This window comes from Patiria miniata, unplaced genomic scaffold (genome assembly GCF_015706575.1).
Source record: "Patiria miniata isolate m_02_andy unplaced genomic scaffold, ASM1570657v1 HiC_scaffold_19, whole genome shotgun sequence".
Taxonomy (NCBI): domain Eukaryota; kingdom Metazoa; phylum Echinodermata; class Asteroidea; order Valvatida; family Asterinidae; genus Patiria; species Patiria miniata.
The window spans coordinates 9,404,848-9,417,582 of NW_024037057.1; the positions used below are offsets into that span (position 1 = coordinate 9,404,848).

The following is a 12,735-nucleotide window of genomic DNA, read 5'->3' on the forward strand; positions in this document are numbered from 1 at the left end:
GGCTGACGAAGTGACGAAGCTTTAACACATGCACTGTTTTTCATGCCAGAGTCCAGGCATAATGCATCCTGTACATGGACATGTATACCAGCCAACTGTACAAGTTAGTAATGATAATGATGGGAACCGGTCCTGCTGTTACCAGATGAGAAAAAAAAGCTCCATTGATCTGTTCAACGGGGCAGACGTTTAATGGCAGACTTGAAATTACCGTGGCAATATTGGTTGAACAAGTTGGCGGTCAGGGGGGCTTTCATACCGGTATCATAAATTAATAAAAATCATGAATTGATATGGGATTTTTACGACATGAATAAATGATAATGTGGACATGCTACCACTTTTAATTCTAATTTATGCAAATTGTCTATGAACAGACTGTTCTAATGGAATAAATTGTACGAGCCAAGTTGAGCAATTGAATCTACTCTTTTACACAAAGTATCGTTTTAATCAAAATGTCAATTTCCATGGAAACACCCAGAAAAAAACAAGTTTAATTTTTTGACACTGGATAATTATTTTTACATAAAATCAAGTCAACGACTATCAAATTTCTCCTTATATTTGTATTTTTTTTCATTTGAGTGTTTATGCTTTTGTCTTTTCCCTTTTTGTGTTATGTTGTAATTTTGTACTGTTGTTGGTAGTCCCATGAAATGAGAATTCCCTTACATGAAGGAGGTTTGCTAGAATAGAAAGATAAAGCAGCCCCCCCCCTCCCCCGCCACAAAAAGCAGCCCCCCCCCTCCCCCGCCACAAAAAGAAAGAGAAGACTTAGAAATTTTAAACTGGATAAACTGGAACCACAGAGAATAAGTATGGACAAGGGTCTCCATAGATGCCAGTGTATTAAGTTATAGGAAGTGTCATCTGTGGAAAAAAATGAAGTTGAAAGATTAAATGTAGTTTGCTTGTGTGTACCGGTACATGTTTATTAGGCAAAAAAAAAAATAGTCGGTCTCTGGTCAGACCGAAGTTCCAGAATTGATGCGGCGACGTGTACAGACAAGGTGGGTACTATTTTGCTTTTTTGTGTCCTCATTATACATTGGTGTCCTCCATAATTTGCCTTGGTGCCCTTTATCATTTGCCTTGGTGCAATTTCCCCATTCCTTGGTGCTCCTTGGTACAAAAATTTTGAGGAGGCGCGGCAATAGAGGGCGCTGTTGTAGCTTCCGTGTTAATTTGAAGAGAAAAAAAAGGTTGACGCGCATGATTAAAATCGACGTGCGCGCTGACCAGAGACCGGTTTTTTTTTTTTTTTTTGCCTTATTTATGCATGCAAGACTTACATACACAGGTCTGATGAATCTTATCAGAATTATAATTGCCTATTCAATGGTTTTAATCATCTGAGAACACACGGGCCACTGTACAAAGATTGGTGCAGATAAGTCCAATCAAAAATGTAAAGTGTATGAATTAACACAAAGGAAACTTGATTGTAATAGCTTCAAGCATGCATCCAGTAATATGACGATAATAAAAGAGCTTTAAAACCTATTTTCAACCTGTTTTATTAGGCCAAAAAAAAAAGAGTTCTGCTTCCGGTTTCCCTACCCATATGTACATGTACCCTATTCTGACAGCCCTAACCCTAATTTTTTTATTGGAAAAATGAGAAAACACCCAAAACCATCAATTTCTACCTTTTACCCTTGACTACACGCAGAAGCCTCCATATGATTGTACACAAAAAAAAATTCCAAAAAAAAATTCCCTACCTACCTACCCTATTTTCAAATGCCATGTAATAGGAAGCAGTATTGGGGTTTTGTGGCCTTAGTTGACTGGTCACTGTAATACATCAGCAGGATTTCTAAATGCCATATTCAACAACATTTTGCAAAAAAAATAAAATAAAATGTATGTGTACTATAAAATGAAAAAATGTAAAAAATTAAAATTTCACATTTTTTCTTAAAAGTTTATAAAAATTTTAATGCAATTTTACATGTACAATATCCGAACGTGCGTACAGTGAAAAATTTGAGGATCATCACAAAAGGAAAAACTTGCCAGTAATGAAACAGAGCAATCATTGGCTCAGATACCATGGGCTTTATTCACCAGTCGGCCATATTAAATTGAAAGCGAGGTAAAATCTTCACTTTTGGAACTTGCGAAGTGAAATGAAAGCAATGACATAAAGTAATTACAAATTAACACCAGTCTGCTCTGATGAATAATTAAAAAAATTGTGATTTAACATATCCTACTGTTTTAAGCCACATTTAAAAATATGAAGTAAAGCTAGAATGTATACAGTCTGGTACCATCCCATTCAACAGTTCACAATTTATAAAATACATTGTACATTCAGGGAACATGACCAAAATGGCTTCCTCAGGAATAAAGTCCATACCTTGGTGACTGCTAAATCCATAGTCATAGTCCTCAAAGTTGAACACATTCTGGTAAGTCATGGCGCCAGACTTTTGCGTTCACACACTCGTCAGATCAGAGACCGATACGTAATAATAAAAACATTCCGTCGGCCTGACATGTGGTCTGCTCAAAAATGTTAACCAGTAGTTGTAGCACTTCTAGCAGGGTGGGAAGTTACATGTACGGGTACAAACTCCGAAACGTTGACAGGACACGTTGACAGGACACGTTGACAGGATACGGTGCATCAACATGCAATCCACGTATCAATGCTGCAATTCAGGATAGTATGCACCTGCAGTTCCACGTCTAGCTAGTTGCTAAAACACATGTGCCGTGTTCCTTCTCATTTATTCATTCCTGTACGAACTGGTTCACGTTCTGTCCTTTGCGATACCGTGAAAACGTCCAGTGTTCCTCAGTAAGCACAGAGTGATAAACTACTTGTATATCAGACAGATTAGCGGTGTACAAGCCCCAGCACAATGCATCCAACAACACAATGACAACATGTGCATTCACAGTCAATGGACAATGTGGTGGACTTAAGATCAAAATAGAAAAAAAAGAGGGGGGGGTGGGGGAGTAGGAAGTAGACTGAATAAGGGAACATGGACCTGAATTAATTCACATTGACACAAAGAGGCTTTCCCCCTTTTTAATGCAAGTCCAGCCCCGAATCAGCCTAGCTATCTCCAATATTGTTTATTCATTAGATCAGAAGAGAGAAAAAAAATCCCCCAACAGCTGGCTGGAACAACAAATTCTCCCACGCTCCTGGCCTGCCTGTGCCTGTTCAAGGGCCACGGCTTGTGTGCACTGAAGTGAGTGGCTCACAGTGGGGGCCCTGCACCATGAGTAGGAAGCATGTCCCTGATTGGGCTAAGCTGATTGGTTGAGAGGAACAAAAAGGAGGCGGGTCTTATGGCTGGGTTTATTGCTGTTCAGTTTTTATATTTTGGGCAAATTGAGAGGGATTGAGTTAGACTTGTGTAAGTCCCCATTTTGCAAAGATCTGGAGTCTTTTATGAATGAATGAAAATGTCTGATCCCACACAAAAATATGGATGTACATTTTGACATGGTGTAATGTTTACATTGTTTCATTCTTGTTTGACTAGTACATAAATTTCTAGAACTGATGATTACATTAATCAAACGGTTTCTTTGCACATGTAAATTGTAATGCGTACAAGTCGTGTACATATTTTCCGTTTAATTTTAGCTTAATTTATGCAAAATTCAATCTTAAATTTTTTATGAAATGCTGCTTGAAATGTATACAGTGCATAAAAGGCATTGTTTGTAAAGAATAATTTTGTCGATTTTATGTACAAAAACCGATTTGTTGAAATAATGAAATATACTTTAGAAAATGAATAAAAAACCCACTAAAATTTGATACATAATTAGCTTTGATCCATTGCCAAACTTGCATGCAGTCACTGAATCAGATTAAAGAACTGCACAAAAATGTACATTGTACATTGTACACACTGAATACAGAAAGGCAAAATGCTTGAACGTTGTACAACAACAAATAAATACACACAAATTTCAAGAACTTACGTGTGTTTTGCGTTTTGACTTTGGGCTCTCTGCTCTCCTCTGTCAACATCACAGTGGCATATCCCAATCCGGGCCCCACCACCGAACCTTTCACAGCCGACGCCCCTCCTCCATTCCCCCCACCGGCCATCAAGTCATGTGACCTCTTGAGCGACGCCGACATCCTGCGGTGGTCGTGGCCGTTGAGCATGGGCGGGGCACCACCCCTTCCACTAACATCCTCGCCCGGCTGACCCTGGACGGGTACCAGTTCGCCATTGGTAATCTGCAAGTCTGTGGCCTGTGAGAAGGACAGCGCCGCGTCGTACGCGTTATTGTGGATGGCTTCCGTCTCCTGGGCCAGGAAGCGCTGCAGCATGTACTGGGTCATCACAACCGCTGGAATCACTATAACCGCATTATATCCTGTAGAGAGGAGTCCAGGTACTAGACTGGTCTAAGATGCTCAGAAGTCAAGGTACCAGACCAGTCCAAGGTTTGTTGAAATCTAGGTGCTTTGACAGCTGAGGTCCGAAGCAGTCTGGTAACCACAGTAGACCAGTCCGAAGCAATAAGAACTCTTGCAAGTAGTCTGGTCCTAAAATCGTTTAAGTCCAGCACCAAAATTCTACTTTTTCGACCGAAATGTAGCTCAAAATTCAGGAACTCACATTTCTGGCCAAATCACAAATGAATGTACGACAAGACTTCCAGACGTTGCATCTAAAGAAGCAAATTTGTGGAGTTGCAACTCAAGAAATAAATATCCGTTATCAGTGCTTCCTATTCCCAACACACTGCGCTATGAAGAGAATTACTGGTACTTGTCCTTTCAAATCCAAGGAATCTTCTCTCAATCCAAGACATGAAGTATTTTTGGGGAAAAAAATGGATCCAGTTGATGAGAGTGTCAGAAACTCTGACTCTGAAGATACTGAAGTTACAATCTGAGGAAGAAAGAAAACCAATATTTAATCCATTAATACTTGTTCTACATTGTATAACATTGTATTACACTGTACAACATATTACATTGTACTACACTGTTTACATTGTATTACATTGTACTACATATTACATTGTACTACATTGTATAACATTGTATTACATTGTATTACATTGTACTACATGGTATTACATTGTTTTTATTCCCTTGTGAAGCCATAAACCATACAGTGCTGCAGGCAGTTTGGGGCAATATAAGGTAGCAGACTAGTAAATAAACTTCCATAGACCCCCCAATGGTAAATGCTCCCACTTCAAAAATTCTGGAAAAATACTCACAACTCTCCAAGGTGTTCGAGACACACATCAAATTAAAGCTTATTTCATCATCTTTCATTTTCTTTTCAATTTTCGGGGGGTCAACTGATGACTTTTAGGAGAAATTTCCATCTGAAGATGAGACCCCTGAAAATAGTCCTGAAGCCCATCGCCATTTTGAAAAACGATGCCTACACTCCATTGCAAAATAGAGCGCTTTTAGGGTCCAAATTACATCAAAATTACATCAAAATTACACAGAACTGCAAGCTCCCAGTCCTGTGCACGGCTTCCACCCATATTTTTTTACAAACCCTCCAGTTCATGGCCCACAGCATGCTCAAATACCGAAGATTTTGAGGGCATGCAAATCGTGATTTGGCCGGCGCAGGCAATTTCGGACCGATTTACTGGTCTGCACCCATAAAAGGTGTAAAACAGACAAGGTGGTTTGGGGCAGACCTAATGGGTTTAGAAAAAAATGTTTGATGGGAAAATATGAAAACAAATATTTGTTGATGGTTAAATTATTGTGGCCATAACTTGCTAAGCCATTATATCCTGCTTAGTCCAGTAATCATATCCTGGGAGCCTGCTTATTCCCATTATCTCATGAGGATTAAGGATTAAAAGGGATTAGCACCGTTAAGCCTCTCAACTCCTCCTTAATCCTAGTCAAGAGTTCTTCAGCACCTTAAATAACTGTTAACAGCATGTCCTTTGTATGTGCAGTAATTACCAGTAAATGTTTGCCCTCAGGGAAGTGTAGAAAATGATCTGGAGAATTGAAAGGTGCATTCTTCTTTGTCAAAACCATTTGGGAAAGTGGCTGCTAATTACTAATAAGGGAACAATGAGCAGACAACACCCCCCCCCCCTAATAATTAGTAATAAATGTAGCAGTTCGAAACAAATTAATTTGAGGTAAATATTCGGATGTCTTTACTATAATTGTTCATGTATTGTCTTTCGACATAATCCACCTGTTTACACATGTTCAGGGAACAACTTGATCGAGCCAATTAGTAATTCTGGTTAATTCTTAAACAATGAATCACCCAAATATTCATTAATCAATCAAAGATTAAAAAAAAGACAACAGGTGCCCCATATTCTTTATCTTTCTTAATATCCGTGGGACTTCGTACAGCAGACAATATGCCAATATATGCGCATGATACAATGACGTCTGTCCATTCGTGTAATCGCAACGCTATACAAAAAAAAAAAAACCTAGGCCAAAGTGTTCGCTGATAGTGGTAATCTCGAAAACTCCACAAAGAACTCTGGGTCGATAAGGCTATTATTATAAGAGGAAATTAATGGACAAAGTAGAACAACTATCATTGGCTTGTCAGACAAAAAGGCAATGGAGAAGAACAAAAACTGCGCCTGACTCTCGACAATTGGGGCTTTCAGATGTGAAGCCGTTTGTTAGTTTTAGGTCTGTTCCTCTTTTTTTCTTCAAACTTTAGAAGGGGCCAGAGCTTTTAGAGGGTTGTGGGATCGTGCATGTCATGTTTAAAATCCACTTAAGACAAGTCATTGTTGTCTTTCAGGGGTTGAGTGCATTCAAAATTAGGGTAAGTGTTATTTTTTTCGTACAACCATGTACAGAAATAGAAATGTTAAAATGAAGAGAGAGCCTTAAGCCATGTTTGAATTGAATTAATTTTACTTAGACTGTAAAAAATTGCGAGTTTTACCCAAAAAAGTCCAATGCGGACACAGCTTTAGGAGACATTGACACAGGTTGATTGTGTTGATCTTCATGATTGTTGTGTTTTTCCGCTGTTTGTTTTCGTTATTTTTACATCAAAATCCAAAGAATCCAAGTCAGAGATATAACAGAACAATTGTTGACTGCTGCGATGTGGGATATGATGTTTTGAACCCCCTTGGGGGGCATAGCGCCCTCGGCTTTCGGCCTCGGGTGCTATGCGCCCTTCGGGTGTTCAAAACGTTGTATCCCACATCACAGCAGTCAACAATTGTTAAATATCCTCTGAGACACCCGTCCCGCAATGCATGTAAGGTCTATTCTCATAAGCTCCCAACTCATGTTTCACTTTGTGCAAAACAAAATCCCGCACTCACAAACTTTAAACTCTCTCTGAACCCCATGTACATTTTACAAACGCAAACGCCCTAGTTCAGGGGTCCCAAAAAATTCTCCAGATAGCCCCAGACCAAATGATCCCATGTCTCATGAGTGGGTTCTTATCAGATTCAGTCTTATCTTGGCTAACGAGAATTTCATACCATCAGGGGCAGCTGGCTGTGCAGATACGGGGAAATAAATGAGAAACAAGGGGCAAGGGCACATCGCGCACAGGAGTTGCAAAAACTTGTGCTGACATTTTAAAAGTTTCCTGTTTTTTTTACTTAAAGAAAGCCGTATTTTCCTACCGTAGTTGAACATCTTTTGTTCATTTTTTTTAATACTAAATGAACAAGAAAAGTCTGAAAGCAGACAGAAGTTGTCCAAAACAGGCCAAGTGTTCTCCCCAGACAATCTGGGACAGGAGTCAGACAGCCGATTGTCAGCTCACCGCCCTACAATGTGACAAGCTCATTCATATTTGGGCAGTAAACGTCAACGTTGTCCGACGACTGACATGACAAATGGGTAGACTAACAGGACAGCTGCATTATTAACACACGCTCAACAAAATAAAATGCAGCAAACTAATAGTGGCCCATGTTGCTCTCTTTAGCTACAGTACGATGCTACTCTGCCAAAATCAAAACTCAATTTTATTCTGCCAAAATCTTTTGAGAACATTTCAATTCGACTGTCATGTTTCTCGAACCCTTAAAGGGAAAATACAACATTTGCAAACATCGAAAAATAAAACTACCATGTTGTTACGAACTACCTTAATAGGATGTTGGTAAATGACAGTCTAAAGCATCCTGTAAAATTATGGCACCTGGTGTGAAGTCATTTTCAAGAAAAATGGTACTTTTGTATACATTTCCAACGGTGGTCGGCTGACCACCGTTGGAAAAACTTAACTATTTTTCAACTACTGCTCCATATTTACCATTGGTTTTTTTTTTTCAGTCCAAATGTTGTTTGCTATTGGTTCCATGTTCATGAACGGGTGCAGGCCAGCTAGACTGGTTCCCTTACCGTTTCCGGCATTTTTGATTCATTTCATCTTTAGTGGAGTCAGGGAACCAGACTACTTGAACAATTTTTTTTTTCTTGGTTTTTCCAGCATTTACGAACGTAAAACTTCAAACATGTCAGTGTAACAATATATGATCTGTTATACTAACCCCCAAAATAGTTCGTTTCTGAAAATTACAGCAAAAGCCAATGATGTACATTCCCTTTAATCCCTGTTCACGGGTGAGGGGATAAGTGGGTTAGGAAGGGGGCAGGCCGGGGGGCTGGACGGGGGCTGGCAGGGGCGTATGGGAGGGGTGGAGTTGGTTCTAGGGCTGACTGCAGCTGCATGGAGACGCACAATGCATGAATTAAAAGACACTTCATTATTGTTATCTGTTGCAAAGTGTAAGGTTCCATGATGATTTGTCTACCTGAGCTGGAGGGCATGTATACATCCGATGTACGGCAAGCGAGCCACATTTGCCAAAAGGGTGTACAAAAAAAACATGAACCAAATAACGAGACATGCTTGGACTTTTTTTCTACTTTTTTTCGATAAGTTATAAATATTACAATAGTAACTGTTCACTATTAGCAGGATTCTATTTTCTTTATTTATGCATTTATGCATTTATTTATTATTTTTTTTCTTTTTGGGGGGTGTCGTCAATCCATGTACCTACCAGCTACCGTAACTTGTTCATACACCTGTCTACTGTCGATAATTATAATACAGATGTACAGGTGTCCGTCCAAAACAACTGAGACGACTTTATTGATATGCGTGTCTACCGGTACAAGAGGATTTTATCTGCAAAAAGTAATTAATCAAAACTTTTTGACTGAGCACGGGGGACAAAGAAACAGTGTTTGCAAATGTCAAATGATATGAAAACTGAATAGGTTCGGAAACGGGGGTTTCTAAAGAACGGACGTTACCAATGTGTTAACATTTTTGTGTACAAAGAGCAACTGCGTGTAACTTATGGACCCCTCGAGGCATTGTAGACAGAAAAGAAAATCTTACAAAGATTGTGTTTGGTATTGAAAATATACATGTATTTTGGACAAAAGCTAATCTAAAGCAACACAAAGCACAAAGCTGCCATCAGTTGCAGGGCTGGATTGAGTGATCCATAGGCCCTAGGCACCAGGGTTCCGTACCCCCTACTGCGTGACTCTTCAAAAATTGGAACTTAATAAATTTTGGGGGAAAAAAAAACTTTTTTTATGTGATGTAATACAAATGATTATTCTTCACTCAAGTGTTGCTAGTAAGTAAAGATGCGAATGTCTTAAGTTGTTTCATAAGTTGGTCCTTCTGTGCATAAATTAGCATAAATTTTATCACATAATGTCACACACGTGACCGATCAAAATGTCACACACGTGACCACAGAACAATTTCCATAAAACTAAAGGGTGTACATTGTTTATGCATTCTGTAAATCACAAAAGAGTAGTCTCACTCCAAACTTTGTATGGGTGTGTGTGTCCTTAGAACTTTGGAGAAAAGTGTAAATATCCCGATATATGTGACCGGCTCCACAAAAAAGGGTATTAAGTCGTACTGAGCATTATTGTGTAATGGTCCACTCAACATTGAGAGGGTGAAAATTTTGTCAAAATGTGATTTCCATTTTAAGTCATGAATGACATCTAGTAAAGTAGTACAGTTCCAGGTTTCATTCACAGAAATGTTGATTTCGATAAACAAAGTGGAAAAAACAACCATTTTGTGTGCATCATTCTGTTGTTCTTCAACCAAGCCAGCTATGTATTTCAAAGCCTGTTTTCTCAGTTGTTTTATTTGAACTACAAGAAAAGTAGGCAAATATGTCATATCTCCAGAACAGGAGGAGATATGGAGCTCAATTATATACCAAATGAAAGCTTACATTGTGGGCTTTCCAACTATGTTTTTTATAACTCAATATCAGTTTTTGCGACATAATACACTTTTTTGTGGAACCAGTCACATATGGGCCTGATATCATTTTTATACGTCTGATGTCACACACGTGACCAAACTTTGATGACCCCTTCTAATAATTTGACACAATTTGTGAATGTAGAAACTATACTCTGAGGTAGGGAGTAAAAAGTACTAACCTGATGAATCAGTGAAAGTAATATGTCAGATGTAGCTAGTAGCTACCAAGGGGTAAAGCTTCAAAAATCAGACGAGTCCCATTTTATGTCATACATGTATGTGACCAGAGAATGGCTCCAGTGTGGCCTAGGCACCAGCATCAAGTTCATGTTGATGCTAACTGCTAAGCTACACTAACCGTAACCAGAAACCAAGCCAGTGGTATTTTGTGGTATTTTCATAGGCCCACCAATTTTTCTTAGCCCCCACATTTTTCGTAGGTCCTAGGCACAGTTCCTATGCCGGGATTGGATAATCCAGGTTTGACGAGTTGTCTGGAGGTCTGTGAAGCAGTTACAATGGGACATCGCTATACCAAACACCGCTTTACCAAACACCGCTATACCAAACATCGTCCTTGGCTCCCGATTTTTGTGTACAAAACGTACAAAATGTACAAAACGTACATTGTTGCCCTAACCCCCTAGTACTTCCTCAGGACTACCCTGCTAAATCCAACCGGACTTTCCTGTTCAATCCACTGTGCCTCATTTTCAGTTATGTGCTGAATCCAACGGAGTCCAACAATGCGTTATAATGCGGTTCAGTTGCCTGCTGAATCCAACATTTTGCATGAGGAATGTACACAAGGGGTTAACTGCTCAATCCAACGGTTACACCTCTATGTTCCGACACCCCTATTTTCCCACTGCACATATTCCTATTCCTAACCCTAACCCTAACCCTAAGTAACACAATCTAGGTTGTCGGAACATAGGGGTGTCGGAACATAGAGCAGTCACCAATCCAACAGGCTCCATCGGGTATGTGACATAGTTGGATCCTGTTGGATTCAGCAGGGTTAGGGCTAAAAAGGTCAAGAGAAGAGCGACAAGTGGCTATCATTTCCCCAAGGAATAGAAGGGGAAAGCCACCCATTGCTGAACCGGCAGGTACAATGTAGTAAGCTCATGAACTGTGTAATTACATTATTCAATCTAGTCAGCACTCAGCACGTGTTCAAAGTTGTCTTGCAGTAACTACCAGGGCATGCAGGGTGAAGTTCTGAAGGGCGCTATTTATTGAAAAGTGAGTACTGGGGCACCAGCAGCTTAAAATGGCTACACCGAATGATCGATAGTATTACGAGCAATTTCTGTAGAATATGCAATGTTTGTTATAGCGACGTTCCACTGTACTAACAATATGTGCTAATTATTAGATTCCAACAATTTTGTTGACAAATTACATAGGAAATTTTACAGGGCAGAAGCTTGCTCAGAACCTTTATTAAAGGGAATGAACATCATTGGCTTTCGCTGTAATTTTCAGAAATGAACTAGTAAGTTCAGGGGTTAGAATAATAGATCAAAATATTGTTTCACTGACATGTTTGAAGTTTTGTGTCCGAAAATGCTGGAAAAACCAAGAAAAACAAAAATGTTCAAGTAGTCTGGTTCCCTGACTCCGCTAAAGATGAAATGTATCAATTTATAGATGCCGGAAAATTGTAAGGTAAGGGAACCAGTCTAGCTGGCCTGCACCCATTCATGACCATATAACCAATAGCAAACACAATTTGGACTGAAACAAATGGTAAATATGGAGCAGTAGTTGAAAAATAGTAAGGTTTTTCCAACAGTGGTCTGCCGACGACCGTTGGAAATGTATACAAAAATACCATTTTCTTGAAAATGACTTCACATCAGGTCCCATAATTTTACAGAATGCGTTAACTGTCATTAACCAACATCCTGGTAAGATATTTCGTAAAAACTTTATTTTTCGATGTTTGCAAATGTTGTATTTTCCCTTTAAGTTAGACTAGCCCGTCCGACTCAGAGACACTGTTTCTATAAACCGTCATAATCATGAACATGTAAACGTCTTAACTCTTACGACCTGAGATTAACCCTAACCCTCTTATATATATTGGCCAGAAACCCTGCTACCGGTATTTATTAAGAGACAAAATGCAACACTTGTCAAAATGATAAGCCTGCCCAGCCCTGCCCAACAAGATCCATCAGGTCAAAAATCTCAAGGCCAAAATGCCTCAGACTCTGTGGTCACCAAGTGTAGCAGATACTTGGGAATTGTTCAACTGGAGTTGCTCCATAAAAAGGTGTTGGCAGAATGAAGCAAGGTCCCACCACAGAGTTTTACACCTGTCCTCATGTTCTGTGCTGTGTCTGGCAGGAAGATTCCCTGGTTTAATCATGGACCATGGTCCCTGGGTTAACATACATACATGCAGCTTGAAACCATGAAGGAATAAGAAAACAACGAAACGCTTCTCACACTATTGACACCTTGCATTCAT

General features: G+C 39.5%; 1 protein-coding gene across 3 annotated transcripts in view; it reads right to left on the reverse strand.

The window, feature by feature from the left end:
- LOC119725688 (recombining binding protein suppressor of hairless-like) overlaps window positions 1-12,735 on the reverse strand; it is a 45,246-nt gene that overhangs the window by 13,935 nt on the left and 18,576 nt on the right. For 2 of the 3 annotated variants that reach the window (XM_038197211.1, XM_038197212.1), the window contains exon 3: window positions 3,961-4,886. In XM_038197211.1, the coding sequence (XP_038053139.1) occupies window positions 3,961-4,330 (370 nt within the window). In that variant the 5' untranslated portion in view covers window positions 4,331-4,886. Of the gene's footprint in view, window positions 1-2,368; window positions 3,273-3,960; window positions 4,887-12,735 lie in introns of those variants that run through there. The other variant, XM_038197213.1, reaches the window with a different exon arrangement.